Genomic DNA, 18,295 nt, shown 5'->3' with positions numbered 1-18,295 from the left:
ATAATTATGAAGAAGTAATTTATTTTGAAGCAGAAACAAAATGCATATGATTTTCTTTGTCATATTTTTTGTTTATTAGTGCATTTTGTATGATAATTTATACTAACATATTGTGTATATGCTATTTTTTTTACCCTCTTTAGCATTTATTGTCTTTGATTTTCTTTGTCATATTATTATTATTATTATTTCTCTTGTTCTTGATTTATTTGTAACTTTAATTCATAATAATAAACCAAAGGGGAGAAGATCATGAAATTAAAACATCATAATTTTTCTTATGGTTTATTATTATGAAAATATAAGAATTATTGCATTGTCATATACTTACAAAACAATTATATTATTATGTAGCAAGTATGGCAGAGATTACCAAAAGATTATTCAACATACTATACTTAAGTGGACAAAATTCCTAGAATGGAAAGAAGATGCCATCTTGAACTTAGAAACTCAAGGACTTAAACATACTGTATTGAAAGCAAAAGAAAAGGATCCAATAGATGGAACTCAAACTACCGAAATAAAGGTAGCTACAAATCAAGAAAAGGCCAAAGCATTAGTCCTCTTGAGGCATCAAATTCATGATAGCCTTAAATCTGAATATTTATTCATAAAAGATCCCAAAACATTGTGGGACTCTCTTGTTGAAAGATTTGATCACCACAAAATGGTGTTTCTTCCAAAAGCTAGCCATAAGTGGAAGAGTTTCTGATTTTAAGACTCTCAGTGAGTACAATTCAACATTATACCGAATTGCATCAATGTTACAATACTGTGAGCACCCAGTGATTGATGCAGAAATGATTGAACTCATATTATCTACTTTTCATCCATCAAATATCATTTAGCAACAACAATATAGAGAAAGAAATTTCAAAAGATATTCAGATCTGAGTGTAGTACTCTCACTGGCTGAACAACATAATGATCTTGTCTGGAAAAATCTAATATGAGAGACCTATTGGATCTCAAGCTATCCGTGAGACACACTCTACTGAAACACATGTGCCTGAAACACATGTTGAAAATAAAGGTTGTGGAAATTATAATAACTGCGGTAGCGGACGCGGAAATTTTCGAGGAAGATGACAAGGACAAGGTCGTGGAAATTTTAATGGACATGGTAGAAAGTTCCAAGGATACGGTAGAGGCCACTTTCCCCAAAATTGTCAAAATAGTTATTACAATAATAATTCTCGAAGGGGAAAATAAGTTGAAGTTAAAACTTAGAGAGATAAGGAGGAAGTAGAATGAGTAAAAGTTAGAAGATGAAAATGTTTTTACTTATTCATGTGTTTTTGTTTTACATTGGTGAACTTCCATATTTATAGGCAAGTTCTACCTACAATAATATTGAATGCATTCACATTAGGGTAAATTTATTAATTACCTTTCACACTATATTTCAACATTCCCCCTTGAATGCATTTTAATTATTAAAAAAAAAGAGTAAATTATTATTACAATATTTCTATTTAATATTGCCTCATTAAAAACCTTTGCATTGAGTATGATTTTCTCCCTGAGTTCAACAAATATCTCGTAGAAGACACATTCCAATTTTATGTACAAGTTGTTCGAACCTCTTTGATGGACCTTTGTGAACAAATCTGCAAGATTTTCGCTTGATTGAATTTGTTTGACTTTTACTATTTTATACTTCTGGAGGTCATGTGCGAAGAAAAGTTTTGGTTTTATCCCCCTTTATGAATCCTTCACTAACTTGTTCAATACAACCGTTATTGTCTTCAAAAATTATAATTGGAAGATTTTTTATTGAGCTTATCCCACATTCTTCTTAAATATGACCAATTACTGACCTTAACCAAACACATTCTCTACTTGTTTCATAAATGGCGATCAATTCTGCATGGCTTGATGATGTAGCTGTCAGTGTCTGTTTTGTGGATCTTCAAGATATTGCGGTACCTCCATATGCGAATACATATCCATTTTGTGATTTAGTCTTATGGGGATCTGATAAGTATCTAGCATCTGTGTATCCAACAAGAGTAGCATCTTGCTTTGATCGATAAAATAACCCGAGATCTTTAGTTCCTCGAAGGTAGCGCAACAAATGTTTTATTCCACTCCAATGTCTCTTTCTTGGTGAATTGCTGTACCTAGCTGATAAATTAACAGTGAAAACAATATCAGGTCTTGTATTATTAGCTAGATACATCAGAGCTCCAATTGCGCTTAAGTATGGCACTTCAGGGCCAAGAATCTCCTCGTCTTCTTCACAAGGTCGAAATGGATCATCTTTTGGTTTTAATGATCGCACTATCATTGGAGAGCTCAACGGATGAACTTTGTCCATATGAAATCTTTTTAGAACCTTTTCTGTATAGTTGGATTGGTGCACAAAGATTCCACCCCTTATGTGCTCTATCTGTAATCCAAGGCAAAATTTTGATTTCCAAGATCTTTCATTTCAAATTCTTTCATCGGGTGTTTTGCAGTTTGTTCAAGCTCTTTGGGAGTTCCAATGATGTTTAAATCATCAACATAAACTGCAACTATAGGAAATCCTGATTGAGTTCGTTTAATAAATAAACAAGGACTGATTTGATCATTTTCAAATCCTTCTTCAGGAGATATTCACTAAGACGGTTGTACCACATTCTTCTAGATTGTTTTAGTCCATAAAGTGACATTTTCAGCTTTATGGAAAACATTTCTCGTGATTTGTGGTTTTCTGGTAATTAAGTCCTTCAGGGACTTTCATATAAATGTCTGTATCAAGTGATCCATATAAATATGCGGTCACAACAGCCATAAGACGCATTTGCAACCTGTTTGAGACAGTTAAACTTATCAAAAATCTTAGTGTAGTTGCATTTACTACTGCAGAATATCGTTTCCTCATAATTAATCCCTGGTCTTTGGAAAAAACCTTGTGCTACAAGTCCTGACTTATATCTAACCACTTTATCTTTCTCATTCCTTTTTCTTACAAACACCCATTTATAACAGACCGGTTTTATACCATTTGGTGTTTGGGTAATTTGTCTAAAAACTTCTCGTTTCTCAAGTGACTTTAATTCTGCTTGAATAACATCTTTCCATTTGGCCAATCATTCTTATGCCGACATTTTTGTATCGTTCTTGGTTCTATATCATTTTCATCATGTGTTATTTCGGTGGCAATTGAATGAGCAAGTGCGTCATTAACAATATCATTTTCATCAAGAAAGTATTTGTTACAAATGTGGCATGACAGGGCATTGGGCACGTACATGTCGGACTACCAAACATTTGGTGGAACTATATCTAGCTTCCCAAAAGAAAAAGGGAAAAGGTGTGGAAACAAACTTTAATGAAGCAAGCACTTCTATGCCTAATGTTGATCCTCATAATAAAGCAAGCACGTCAATGTCTAATCTTGACCTTTCAGACTTCTATTTGGATGGCGATGAAAATGATAAAGAATATAACGAAGATATTTGAATTTTTCTAAACAATGTTGTGATGCTTACTTAGTTGTATTTCTTTTTACATGCAATTTTTTTTATGTATTGATATCATCTAAGGTTAATGAAATTTTATTTTAACTAATTATCTATTTATTTAATATGAAGATATGAATCAGTTTGAAAATAGATTCAAATATCAATGCCTCCTAGATAGTGGAACAACTCACACTATGCTAAAGCGCAAAGAATACTTTTTTGAGTTGAAGATGGTGGAAGCAGATGTCACCACAACCTCTGGAACTACCAAACTAATAGAAGGATATGGAAAAGCTCGAATAATACTTCCAAATAGGACAAAACTAGTAATTGATGATGCTTTATATTCGAGTAAATTTCGACGAAATCTCATAAGTTTCAAAGATGTACGCCAAAATGGTTATCATTTAGAAACAATGACCGAAAATCATGCTGAATATTTATGCATCACATCTGAGAAATGAGGAAAAAAAGCGTTTATGAAAAATTACCAGCATACTCATCAGGATTATATCGTATTGATATAAAACCGGTGCTTGTTGAGATATTTGATGATGGTGTCTAACAGGCATTGATATTTGAATCCATTTTCAAACTGATCCATATCTTCATATTAAATAAATAGATAATTAGTTAAAATGAAATTTCATTAACCTTAGATGATATAAATACATAAAAAAAAAGATTGCATATAAAAAGAAAATACAACTAAGTAAGCATCACAACATTGTTTAGAAAAATTCAAATATCTTCGTTATATTCTTTATCATTTTCATCGCCATCCAAATAGAAGTCTGAAAGGTCAAGATTAGGCATTGAGGTGCTTGCTTTATTATAAGGATCAACATTAGGCATTGAGGTGCTTGCTTCATTACAGTTTGTTTCCACACGTTTCCCCTTTTTCTTTTGGAAAGCTAGATATAGCTCCACCAAATGTTTGGTAGTCCGACATGTACGTGAACGATGCCCTGTCATGCCACATTTGTAACAAATACTTTCTTGATGAAAATGATATTGTTAATGATGCATTTGCTCATTCAATTGCCACTAAAATAACAAATGATGAAAATTATATAGAACGATACAAAAATGTCGGCATAAGAATGATTGGCCAAAATGGAAAGATGCTATTCAAGCAGAATTAAAGTCACTTGAGAAACGAGAAGTTGTTAGACAAATTACCTAAATACCAAACGGTATAAAACCGGTTGGTTATAAATGGGTGTTTGTAAGAAAAAGGAATGAGAAAGATGAAGTGGTTAGATATAGCAATTCACCAACAAAGAGACATTGGAGTGAGATAAAACATTTGTTGCGCTACCTTTAAGGAACTAAAGATCTCGGGTTATTTTATCGATCAAAGCAAGATGCTACTCTTGTTGGATACGCAGATGCTAGATACTTATCAGATCCCCATAAGACTAAATCACAAAATTTATATGTATTCACATATACCGCAATATCTTGGAGATCTACAAAACAGACCTGACAGCTACATCATCAAACCATGCAGAATTGATCGCCCTTTATGAAACAAGTAGAGGATGTGTTTGGTTAAGGTCAGTAATTAGTCATATTCAAGAAGAATGTGGGATAAGCTCGATAAAAAATCCTCCAATTATAATTTTTAAATACAATACTGGTTGTACTGAACAAGTTAGTGAAGGATTCATAAAGGGGGATAGAACCAAACACATAGCACCAAAACTTTTCTTCGCACATGACCTACAGAAGTATAAAATAGTAAAAGTCAAACAAATTCAATCAAGCGAAAATCTTGCAGATTTGTTCACAAAGGCCCTTCCATTAAAGAGGTTCGAACAACTTGTACATAAAATTGGAATGTGTCATCTACAAAATATTTGTTGAACTCAGGGAGAAAGTCATACTCACTGCATTCTTTTTCCCTTCGTTCAGGTTTTTATCCTATTGGGTTTTTTCTGACAAGGTTTTTAATATATTGTAATAATATTTTATTCTTTTTTTTTAATAATTAGAATGCATTCAAGGGGGAGTGTTGAAATATAGTGTGAAAGGTAATTAATAAATTTACCCTAATGTGAATGCATTCAATGTTATTGTAGGTAGAACTTGCCTATAAATATGGAAGTTCACCAATGTAAAACAAAAACACATGAATAAGTAAAAATATTTCCATCTTCTAATTTTTACTCATTCTACTTCCTCCTTATCTCTCTAAGTTTTAACTTCAACTTATTTTCCCCTTCGAGAATTATTATTGTAATAACCATTTTGGGGAAAGTGGCCTCTACCGAATCCTTGAAACTTTCTACCATGTCCATTAAAATTTCCACGACCTTGTCCTTGTCATTTTCCTCGAAAATTTCCGCGTCTGCTACTGCGGTTATTATAATTTCCACAACCTTTATTTTCAACAGCATGTGCTTCAGGCACATGTGTTTCAGTAGAGTGTGTCTCACGGATAGCTTGAGATCCAATAGGTCTCTCATATTAGATTTTTCCAAACAAGATCATTATGTTGTTCAGCCAGTGAGAGTACTACACTCAGATCTGAATATCTTTTGAAATTTCTTTCACTATATTGTTGTTGCTGAATGATATTTGATGGATGAAAAGTAGATAATGTGAGTTCAATCATTTCTGCATCAATCACTGGGTGCTCACAGTATTGTAACATTGATGCAATTCGGTATAATGTTGAATTGTACTCACTGAGAGTCTTAAAATCAGAAATTCTTCCACTGATGGCTAGCTTGTGGAAGAAACACCATTTTGTGGTGATCAAATCTTTCAACAAGGGAGTCCCACAATGTTTTGGGATCTTTTATGAATAAATATTCAGATTTAAGGCTATCATGAATTTGATGCCTCAAGAGGACTAATGCTTTGGCCTTTTCTTGATTTGTAGCTACCTTTATTTTGGTAGTTTGAGTTCCATCTATTGGATCCTTTTCTTTTACTTCCAATACAGTATGTTTAAGTCCTTGAGTTTCTAAGTTCAAGATGGCATCTTCTTGAGTATAGTATGTTGAATAATCTTTTGGTAATCTCTGCCATACTTGCTACATAATATATAATTGTTTTGTAAGTATGAAAATGCAATAATTCTTATATTTTCATAATAATAAATCATAAGAAAAATTATGATGTTTTAATTTCATTATCTTTTCCCCTTTGGTTTATTATTATGAATTAAAGTTACAAATAAATCAAGAACAAGAGAAATAATAATAATGAGAAGAATGAAAAAAAAATAGATAAAATCAAAGACAATTAATGCTAAAGAGCGTAAAAAAAAAATAACATATACACAATATGTTAGTATAAATTATCATACAAAATGCACTAATAAACAAAAAATATGACAAAGAAAATCATATGCATTTTGTTTCCGCTTTAAAATAAATTACTTCTTCATAATTATAATTCTTAATGTTATGGGAAGAGGAAGAAGATGGATTGTTTTTGTTATGGGAGTACATTGTCGGTGGAAGGAGAAGGAGGGTTTTTGATGTAAAGAGTAAAGTTGAAAGGATAAGGGATATGTGGTAAAAATATTGGGTAATCCGTTTTTATGGAGGGTTATCCCAAATTGTATAATATACCGTATTATTTATATATACGTAAAGTAAAAGGTGAATGGAAAAAAAATGTACATAGATATAAATACAAATAAAAATGCACATATTAATATACGAGAATGAAAAAAAAAATGCTAACCGTCCATTTAGGCGGTAAAAGAAAAACAATTAACCAGCAATATAGACGGTTTAAAGAATAATAACAATAGAAATAAATAATACTAACCGTCCAATTAGGCGGTAAAAAAATAGTTAACCAGCCATATAGGCAGTATAAAATAAAATAATAACAAAAGCAATAAATTGTCCTTGTATTGTCCAATAAATTATTTTATGGGTTTTTTTGTCTTGCAACGTACTTTTTTCTCCTTCATCATCTTTAGTTCTTTTATTACTTTGAGTTTTTTTTTTCAGTTGATGTTGTTGGAGCATTAATAGTTGGTTGTGTTGATGAATTATTTGTTGGTCGTACTGGTGGAATATTAGTCGGTGGGACTAGAGGATTATTAGTTGGTCGTATACCTGAATTACGAGTTGGTGGTACTGGTAGACCATCTGTATTATTGGGATTATTATGTCAGAGCTGATTATAAAATATAAAAATGTGTTAGAAATACCTTGGATGACGATGTTGATATCATTTGATTATTGGTCCATTTGTGGGTACCGATGAAAAAAAATGCTTAATTAGGTTTTAAAAAATATTACCTTCTTGATTATTAAAGGTGGAGCTCGTGCTGATAGCGTATTACCTTGGAAGTAGAATGAGTGAAAGTTAAAAGATGGAAATGTTTTTACTCATTAATGCGTGTTTTTCGTATATTGGTGTATATTTATAGGCAAGTTCTACCTACAATAACATTAAATGCATTCACATTAGGGTAAATTCATTAATTACCTTTCACACTATATTTTAACAAATATCAATTTTTTATAATTTTTTATTATACAAAATTAGAAATATTAAAGATTGAATTAGTGTATTGAACTGCGTGAAAAGTCAAACGTTACAAGTATTTTGGAACGGAAATATGATTGTCATTTGATTTTCGTACACTTGTTTGAACTATGAAGTGAAACAAGACTGTTAGAAAGTTTATATTTGTGCCGGTAAAACTCTAGCAAAGCTTGAATTAAGAGACAATTATCTCACAAACATATTTAGGCGGGATCAAGTATATGACAGGATTACTGTATATTGTAAATTATCCAACTGCCAACTTGTACTTTAAAAGTGTGTGGAGAATCGAATATTTGTTGATACAATATGCTGATAGTGAAGATGAGTTTTTAAAAGATATGGCAAAGAATATGAAAAATAAATTTGATAAATATTGGGAAAATTATAGTGTTCTTTCTTTTGCTGCCATGATGGATCCTCGTTATAAATTTCAATTGATCAAATATTGTTTTGAACACTTGGATCCTCAAAATGGATCCTGGAAAGCCAACCAAGTCAAAGACAAACTCTATGATTTATTTGCGGAGTATGTAAGGAATGATACTCCCTATGGCCATGAAGCTAGTAGTAATGTCGTGGATGATGATCTTCCTGTAAGTATTTTTTTTTCGAAGTTTTTTATAATTGTATTGTTATTATTTTAACCTTCTAATTACTAGTACTTTAATAGGGATTTTCATCTTTTGCTGGAGGGACTAGTGGAAATTTGTCACAATTTGATATTTATCTTGAGGAGTCTAGGCTTGATCATCATCTTGAACTAGATGTATTGCAATGGTGGAAAACAAATGAAACTCGACATGCCCAGGTTGAGCGTATGGCAAGGGATTTATTAGCCATTCCAATTACTACTGTTGCATCCGAGTCAGCTTTTAGCTTAGGAGGTAGAGTGCTTACTAAGTATAGAGTTTCTCTTCAACTGGATACTGCTGAGGCTTTAATTACTAGTCGTAGTTGGCTATTTGGTTATAAAGTAAAAGAAGGTAAATTTATCATTTATTTGAGTTTTGAATGCAAATAATATGACCTTCAATTCGTTAAAACTATAGTTTATTTTGTGAATTTGTTTTATGTTGATAGATCCACTTGAAAATGGATTAGAGGTTGATCTTCAACCAATGTGTAATGAAGAAGCTAACAAAGATTTAGAAGATGAAGATGAAAAAGAAGATGAAGGCGAAGAAGAAAATCAAAATAAAGATGAAGTGTTTGAACAATTTGCTATTTAACATGTTCTTACTTTTATACTTTTAAATTTTAATATTTAAATTGTTGTATGTTTGAGTTGATTCATTTGGATATTTTTTTGTAGTATGATGCATTTTAGACATTTTAATGATTTTTTTTTATGTTGAATTAGTCGATTGGATATTCTAATGTTTTATGATAACCCGTTGGATCAATCCGAACCTGCCCGAAACCCAGAGTGATCCGACCTGAAACTGACCTTATCCGAAACTGACTCGACTCGAAAATGACCCGACCGAAATTGATTCGACCCAAAACCCGACCGACCGATCATTTTCCCAGGTCTAATTGTAATCACCGTTGATCAACAAGAAAGCCAATATGAAAATTTATTTCCGAGTACCCACCTGCCTGAAGTTTTGTTTTGCATTCACGTTGTAGTCTCAACATATGCTTATTTTCTTCAACTTAACCCGTCAATTTCGATTTCAGGTTTGAGCCTGCCCCAACTCGAGTCCTCTTAACGGAAGCAATTACTGGATCCCTCCGCAAGCTCAAGGTTCGCTTTTTCTAAAATAATCTTTACGCACACTTCTGCTGTGTGTGTGCCGTTGCTTGACTTCACTTCTATATTGCCTCACTCTTGATTAATATTGCTCGTTTTGTTTAGGCGTGTTGCACGTTAGCAAGGGACAGGTTTAAGAGTCTTGAGAAGAGAGGAATAATCGTTCCATCAGCTAAGAGCAACAGGTTAGCGGTTTTTCTTTTCATGTTAGTGGCTTCCTGTTTTCCATGTCGAGACTCGAGACCTGGAAGTTTAGATGTTAACTTGGTGCAATTTTTCATGTTGGCAGGAAATAGGTATTCTGATAGTTGCTAGTTTGTCGAGGGCGCAAGGTTCGCGGGAGATCACTTGCTGGCTAGATAAAGTTTGAACATTTCGTTGCCTAATCTAATCAACACTTGGTTTCTCGTTTGTTGTAATGATTGGGTTTCTCAGTTTTTGTTAGTTTAATATCTTCGCTGAAAGCTTTTGGTAGAGGATACTGTAGATCTGTGGATAGAACAGAACGAGTGGTGTATTCCGAAATACAAGGTCTTACTTACATAGCCGGATTTTTTTCTTTGAAGGAAAATAGTTAGGTTAATAAAAACTTATATGATGGATCACTCTAAATTTAGTCTAGTGTAACACAATAAGTTTTAAATGTTCATTTTATGTAACGCACTTTGTAATTAATATAAAATAAAATAATAGAATTGTGTAGACAAGATTTTTAAAAAGTTAGTGAGAACTATTACCTAAAATATTAAGTTGGTAAAGTGAAGAGAAAATACCTACCACCCCTTTTTTATCAAAAATATTTTCTCTTTAAAATTGCCCACCTCTTATTTTAGTCTACTTATTGAATTCGTCCTATTAAAGTTTTTGACTTAACTTCACCACTTTAAGGCCCTATTTTGTTGACTTGATTTAATTGGTTATTAGCGATTGAAACTAATCAAAATTAATTTTAACTGATTGTAACTGATTGAGATATTGATTGTAATTGATTTTTAATTATAAATTATAATCGAGTTATACTAATTAAACATGATTTTTACTAATTATAACTAATTTACACTGATAATAACTGATTTTGTTGATTACAATTAATTTTTAATTATTAAAATTAATTTTCACTCATCATTTTTTTTTAGGTAACTAAACATAACCTAGCCAAGCTCTTAAAAAAAATCAACCCAAAACCTTAATCTTGGAGTCGATCCGAGGATCAAACTATCAGCAAAGAAGGAAAGAGCCCAACAATTATCATTGCAAACTCGAATTAATTTTTTGTAGGTCAATCAACAAAACTGCAAAAAATCTCAAGGAAAGAGTTAACAAATAACAACTGTGAAAAACATAGAATTTCATTCCAGACTCCATTAAAGCTTTACTAATCAAAAGCTTCAAATCTTCCTCAACTTTCCCAAATCAATGCGTGGATTAGCATCTCAACTTTATTCTGTGAGTTTCCTTTTATTCAATCATCATTTGTTTTTCAACAAAAATTGAAGTTCCCATTTTCTGGGTTTTCTTTCTATTGATTATATACATTTGTTCCATTTTTTAAAGTATTTTTGCAGATTTAAACCAAGAAATGTACAATCTAGTAGCACTTCTTCATTGTTCAAAACTAAAGGTCACAATTTTTGCCTGTTTTTGTGATTAATGCAAAATATAATGAATTTATTTCTTTATTTTGTTTGTTTGAGATAGATTTTGAATTGGGGATTGCAATTTTTGAATTTTTCAGAAGAAATAAGCATGGAAGAGGAAGCTGAGAGAAAAGTTGGATGGTTGCTTAAACTTATATTTGCTGGCACTGCTACTGCTGTCGGTTACCAGCTTTTTCCTTATATGGGTATTACTCCCTCCCTTATTTAATGTTTTTACTTTTTATTATACATTTTATAATTTTTATTAGAGACTGAAAATTTGCTTTGAAAACTACCAAAAAAGTAAACCGGAAGAAAAAAAGAACAAAGGGAGTATAATTTTGGCTTCTTTATGATTTGGGATTCTTGTTTGGAATAAGAAAGTGGCAATCTCGTCCTTAGATGTACAATTGACTTGTATTCCCCCATCCCATTGAGATTGCAACATTTAAGTTTAATACGAGAGTTTTTGAAGTCAAATGTAGCAATCTTAGTGCGGCATAGGAGTATATTTTTTTAATTTTACTTATTTTATGTGTTTTTGTTCATTACATTTGGCAGGAGATAACTTAATTCAGCAATCTGTGTCACTTTTGCAAGTTAAAGATCCTTTATTTAAGAGAATGGGAGCATCTAGGCTTGCTCGTTTCGCTGTCGATGGTATTTTTCTGTGTTTTTCCATTTCATGTGAATCATTTTTCTGATAACTTATAGGAGCTAGATGTTGGTAGTAGTTCTTAACAATATGTTTGTATTGGTGGAAAGTATGATAATGAGCTGATATCGTTTGTATCTTCTTCTTGTCAGCTATTTCTGATAACTTATAGTTGCAATGTTAATTGTCAAACTTTTGTGATGGAGGGCGTACTGCATATTTATATCTTAATTTTGATCTTTTTTTGGTTGGATTATCTCGCAAGATGGAATTGGGATCTTTCATAGTGATGTTCTGTACTTCTGACAAAAAACTACACGGCATGTATGTATGTCCATGGCTATGTTATATGGATGCTGCATATTAATGCAACTATCTGATTGTGTAAACTCAAAAATTTTCAGAAGACACTCATAGGTTTCAGTTCATTTATTTACTGGAGTTCACATCACATTTTTGATATGCTTTCTTGTGAAATACTCTGGAACTTTTACTTGCGATATTCAGTAGTGTGCTATCGCTTGTAAAGCACCATTTGCTGTTAAGCAATTGGTAGAGTGGGCACTGCTCTATAGAACTCGTGTCTGTTGTTTAAAGTGATTTGTGTACAGCTCTTGTATTCCCATTTCATTAGCTAATGGTAACATGATTGAAAGGTTTGGATTAGGCGGTCTTATAAGCCCACTGCCTAAACTAAATGATGAAAAGATGGAAGAAGTGATACAACTTCAAGTGTGTCATGTTCTTAAGTATGAGGGGTTAGGATATGTTGACGCTGATTTAGGAAAGAGGGACTATATATTTTCTCTTAAATGCAATTTAAAGAGCTTATAAAAGGACGAGGTATTTTAGACTAATTTGTCTGTGGCCAACTTGTGTTGTAGATGAAAGGAGGCTGAAGATTTTAGAGATGGGTGGAGCGGAAGAGCTTGTCAAAATGCTGGACTCTGCTAAAGACAACAAAACGCGAAAAGAAGCACTTAAAGCTCTTTCTGCTCTTTCAGATTCAGGTAAGATTAAGCTATTGCATTCTATATACTTAAATGGTTTCAAAAGACTATCTTAGCACTTATGGGTTGTTGCACTAAAGAACTATATTTATTGATGCTTAAGACCCGAAAGTCTTAGCCTTTTTTTCATAACATATTTCTTTTTAGTTTAGGTTTGAATCAAAGATATTACATCTTGTGGAGGTATGTTGACATCACCCTTTATTTACTACGCCATTGTTGTCGATGGCTTTTTCATATGAACCTTGATGTTCAGCATGAACAGATATTTCAACCATAGCATATAGATCCTTCACTCCAACTTTTGTTTGATTTATGATCAAATCCTTTTAATGAATGGAACCCTACTTGCTCATATTACTCATTTTTCTCCTTGATGCCTTGGTTAGTATGTAGTTTTAGAGGGGCAATCTTGCAATGTTGATGAAGGTACTGTGTTACAGGACTTGATGGGTTAAAAATGGTTGGTATGTATAACTAATACTTCCTTGCACTATTTTATGAGAAGTTGTCATTTAGTACTTCTCATTACATTTTGGGTTTTTTTTTTTTTTTAATGTTTTCAATTGGCGATTTTTTGTAAGTTAAACGACCTTACAAAATGCAATAGGTGCAATCAAAGGGATTGCAAAATCTTTAAAAAGATACAGGGAGAGGAATCAAGTGGGGCACATGAATAAAGAGAAGAAAACGTGAGAGTAAGTAGGAATGATTAAAAATAAGAAAGTAGGGGTAGCATTCCAAGAATAGAATGTCTCGAAGCTTGCAACTAATATGATATCAAAATGTAAGTGCTGCAACTTAAAGAAACAAAGAATGTATTACTTACTCTATAAAGGATCTCCTGTGTGAAATAACTTGTCCTATATGTTAGGAAAGGCGACATTTTGTGTTTTACTAATGTTGGACATTTAGATTATCAGTTAGGATTTCCATGATAAGTAGTCATATTGACTAATGTGCAAAACATAAGTGATTATAACTTAAGCTTTTAAATGTATTAAAAGATCTACAAAGTGACCAAAGAGTCTGTAATTGAATGGACTTGTGAGGTTTATAGAGTAAATGTGGTCTTCACCTACAAGGCTTGTCTTTTGGGTGAATTCTCTTGTTTATTTTATGACAATGGTAGTAGAGTTGACTCGGAGTGTTGGCCTGGGTTAAGCCATTCATAAACAATGTAGCCGTGACCAACAAAGATCCAACTCGAAGTGGTGGTATGGGTTAAGCCACTCATGACCAACGAGGACGTTGGAATATATGGGGGTTTAAACGTAACGAAATGGATTTGAGGCCATTACAAGGTTATGGAATTTTGTCCCACATCGGTTCTATTGGCAACTAGTGTGAGGTTTAGAGTAAATGAGCTCTCTCACCTACTAGGCTAGTCTTTTAGCTGACACCCAAAATCTGTTTTCATGTAATGTTGCCACAAGTAATATGTTTATCATTTGACTTAATAATGCCTTGATTCTTGAAGACAATACGATGTTGTTTGTCTTGAGCAATTAGTTTCATTGTGGAATGTGTTGTAAGTTGTCCTGTGACATTACGTCGACAATATCACAACATTTCGACAGTTTATTATATGTTCCGAAACGGCCACACAACCATTAAACTAAAAAAACAAATACAAATTGAAGGCACCAAGATTATACAACAGTTCTCATGTAGCAATGAGGGTGTGTTTGCTGTTTTCTGGCTACCCTAATTAGGGCTTATTCCTGTTATTGGAGTTCGTAATTTAGATCGTCCAACAGATCACTCCCAAAAAAAGTAGTTTTTTTCTTCTTTCGTTCATTCAATCTCCGTGTTACAATCTGTCTATTCCTCGTATTGTTTGTTTTTCTGCGTCAAGTTGTCTATGTTGAAAGCGAACATAATTAATGAGATTTACCTGTGACCTTGGTAATTTGTAGTATTTACGGAGAAAAGAGATTTTCAATGATTTGAAGATGTTGAGTCCGTTTTTGGTACCTTTATTCTTCAGGAGTCCTTGTTATTCAATTTGATGTGAACCTACAAGATGCAACTAAAGCCTTTTTACAAATTCAACCGATTTTAACTGATTGAAAATGATTCTCTGATCAAAATATGTTTTTGCTGATTATGACTGATTTTTTACTAATTGAATCTGATTAAAATTGATTTTTATCGATTGTAACTAATTTTTAGTTATGAATTATAATTGGGGTGTACGGAGTAAAACTAATTTTTATGGATTGTAATTGATTTTTTCATATTAAAATTGATTTTTACTTATTAATACTAATTGTTTATTTTTTTGAGGTGAATTAAACATGGCCAAGTTGACTCCTAGCATCCTTTTGTCTCATTTATTCCTTCGTTTTACTTCTTTTTTAAAAAGAAAATTGTTTTGTATTTCTAATTTCTTGTACGAATATATAAATCTCCTATCGGCAATATAATGTCTTTAGAGAACCTCTTGAGTTGGCACTGTAAACTAGGAGAGTCGGAGGATAAGCATGTTATTGACTCAAGAAATTCTTTTTGTTTCTATGTTGTTGAATTTTTAAGGAACTTCTAACCATAATGAAAAATGCAGTAATAGTCACAATTGCGCTAACAGATATACCGATGTGGTAACGATAGTTATGCGGTTATTGTAACACCAAATATTGGCCGAAACCATGAAATATTCCTCGAAACGGGCCCAAACAAGGTTTTCTTACACCTTTACAACATGGAAAATCTCGGTTCTTTTTTATTTTGAAAACTTTTATGATGCGTCCTTGTTTTTGCTCTATGCCTTTAATGGTATGCTTAATGTTACTCATGCTCTCCATGACATAAGCTTAGTTATAAACAAGATAAAATTCAAGTATGCATCAAGTTTAGTAGAGTTCGGATTAGGTTTATAAGGGTGCAGTCGTATAGATTTATCTCATGCTTTTGTGGGAAGATGTCAAAGGTCTATGGCTAACAAATTTCAACAGAATCCTGTCATCCCAATCTGTACACAACCGAGGAATGGGGTTTCTATGCCCGTTAGATGTTACTTGACCTTTTTCGGATATGACTGGGGTAGACTGGTCTATTAGATTGATCAGAAACTCACAGTGATCAAGTGCCCTGGTCGAGTTCCCACGTATTAGCTAATTGGACTAACCGATTCCTCGTCACATAAGCAATGATATGGAGACTTAAGATTTAAGTAATAGATGATGTTTCAACGTTAGCATGTTAGTTTTTGCTTGTATATTTTTCACCGCACCGTTATCCCTTTATTCATTTTTTGGACATAAACAAGAAATGCAGCTCTCTAATGGCATTCTCTTATGTAGACGAAGCTGCTGCTGCCTTACACCGAGCTGGAGCTGTTTCGGCAATTAGGTCTGTTCCAGACTCCGCAGATGATCAAGACATCACTACATACAAGTCAAATTTACTGATAAGATTCCAAGATTCAAGATACAATTGAATTATTACTCCCAACCAGCCATTACTTCTGGTTGTTTATCAATGAGTGTCGTTACTTGTGGTAGTTTTTTACGAGTTGATCCCAGGAAAAGCCCGCCTTTAGTACGATACCGATGTAGGTTGTGGCGAAGAAGTTTAACGTTATATTGTTAAAACTTGAAACTTAGCCGGATGAAGCCAGAAAACATAGATGCAGGCTGCAGCCCGTCTTTCCTTCAATTGAACACGCAATAAACTAGCATGTGTTCTTTTTTCGTGTATTTAGTTAGGAAGAACATTGTTTCAATACTAGTATGTTAAATAAAAATTATGTTCATTTTAGTTAGAGGTGTTTATTCGGGTCATTAGGTTGATTTCGAGTTAGGTGTTTTGAGTCAGTTTGAATTCGGGTTTTGTGTCCATCTTGTTTTTTATATAATTGTAAATCATTTTTGAAGTCGGGTCAAATCGAGTTCAGTTACAAGGTCAGGTAGATTTTGAGTCATCAAATTTGTTTTGAACATCTAATTTTAGTCTTTCTTTTTTTTTTATGAATTTTTGTCCAAAATTTTTTAGCCACCAACAGGATAACAAGCTCTGAGCCACTTAACATGGTCATTAGCCATATTCAGTGGATTATCAGCCATCTGATCTCCCCTTGTAGCTCTAGCCTTGGTTGAATCACCCAATTAGACCCCTTGCACAAAAGACAATGCCTTGGTGCCAACTTCATTGAGATTGAAGCCCTTTGGGATTTGTAGTTTATGCAGCAAATTAAGGGGTGTTTGGTATGAAGACTGAAAATGTAATAGAAAGGAAGCAAATAAAGGATAAGAGAAACGGTAAATGTTTTTGTTGTAGGTTGTTTGGTATAACCTATGATTTTCTGATTGAAATTGATTTAAATAGAATAGGAAATTTAAGATCAATACAAAAAAATTAAAAGATGAAAACAAAAAGTTGAGGAGAGAGATTGTAAGAAGAAATCAAGAAACAAAAGTTTTTATATCTATTTGATAATTATTAGTCGGACAGAGTGAAAATATTAAAATATAAGAACCAAAATAAAAACAAGAAAGATGTAAATGGCTTGGAATTTGTTACCGGAGTTTTCTAATTGGTAACAAATTAAGGGGCAAAGTAAGGATATTTGTTACCTCATGGAAACAAAAAATAGTTATCAAAAACTTGTAACGAACATATAGTAAGAAAAATGCATAATTATTTCCCTTTCATACCCTTAAAAAAAAACTATACCAAACAAGGTCTAAGAGTAGGGCCTAATTTCTCACCAATGCGATTACTCCGTCCTTCATGTGTTTGTCCAAGTTTGTAATTTATGCAGCAAAGACTTATCATTTTCTTTGCACAAGTCATTGCTAGATATGAGAACTGGCTGGCCTAGCAGGCCAGCACGCAGGGCAATTCAGGCACGACGATATATGGTTTCACGCTTTGAAAAAATGTCATGTCCATGATGAGGCAGGTAGACACGATTCAATTTTTCTCAAATTAAAAGTAAAATCAATGGTGAATTTGCCCACAACTCGGCATGCTAGTTCAATGTGCCATGTAGGGGCCTAATTTTTAGTATTTAGCAAGGCACAAGAAGGCTCGTGTCAGACCCAGGCACAGCATGGCTCATGCTTCATAAGGCAAGCTCAGGCACAACCCATAACATGGTTGCAAGAGTGGTGTTATAGAACAAAGGAACTTTTCCCTGTCTGTTTGACCATGTAGAAGTCAGGTGGCGTAGGAGACAATGTACACATGAGGTTTGTTGGTTGCTATGATGGTGTAGAAGGTGACAGCTTTTTTTTTTGAAGTTTAGAATTTAATTA

The 18,295-nt window shown here is 33.0% G+C and overlaps 1 protein-coding gene across 4 annotated transcripts; it reads left to right on the top strand.

Moving 5' to 3' along the window:
• Positions 1-712: 712 nt before the first annotated feature.
• Positions 713-16,796, top strand: LOC130803122 (zinc finger BED domain-containing protein DAYSLEEPER-like). Of its 4 annotated transcripts, none has more exons than XM_057667307.1 (7): positions 713-8,572; positions 8,650-8,962; positions 9,060-9,186; positions 9,660-9,726; positions 9,838-9,917; positions 10,022-11,178; positions 11,298-11,353. In XM_057667307.1, the coding sequence occupies exons 1-6, from the start codon at positions 8,198-8,200 to the stop codon at positions 10,026-10,028; spliced, it is 969 nt and encodes a 322-aa protein (XP_057523290.1). In that variant the 5' UTR covers positions 713-8,197; the 3' UTR covers positions 10,029-11,178; positions 11,298-11,353. The 4 variants fall into 4 exon arrangements, with proteins under 4 accessions (XP_057523290.1, XP_057523289.1, XP_057523291.1 ...); XM_057667306.1 differs by having other exon boundaries at positions 9,060-9,195; XM_057667309.1 differs by lacking the exons at positions 713-8,572; positions 8,650-8,962; positions 9,060-9,186; positions 9,660-9,726; positions 9,838-9,917 and adding exons at positions 11,468-11,575; positions 11,931-12,029; positions 12,909-13,034; positions 16,340-16,796 and having other exon boundaries at positions 10,874-11,178; positions 11,287-11,353.
• Positions 16,797-18,295: the final 1,499 nt, after the last annotated feature.

Source organism: Amaranthus tricolor, chromosome 16 (assembly GCF_026212465.1).
Source record: "Amaranthus tricolor cultivar Red isolate AtriRed21 chromosome 16, ASM2621246v1, whole genome shotgun sequence".
In the NCBI taxonomy this organism is placed as follows: Eukaryota; Viridiplantae; Streptophyta; class Magnoliopsida; order Caryophyllales; family Amaranthaceae; genus Amaranthus; species Amaranthus tricolor.
This window is presented reverse-complemented; position numbering and strand designations above follow the sequence as displayed.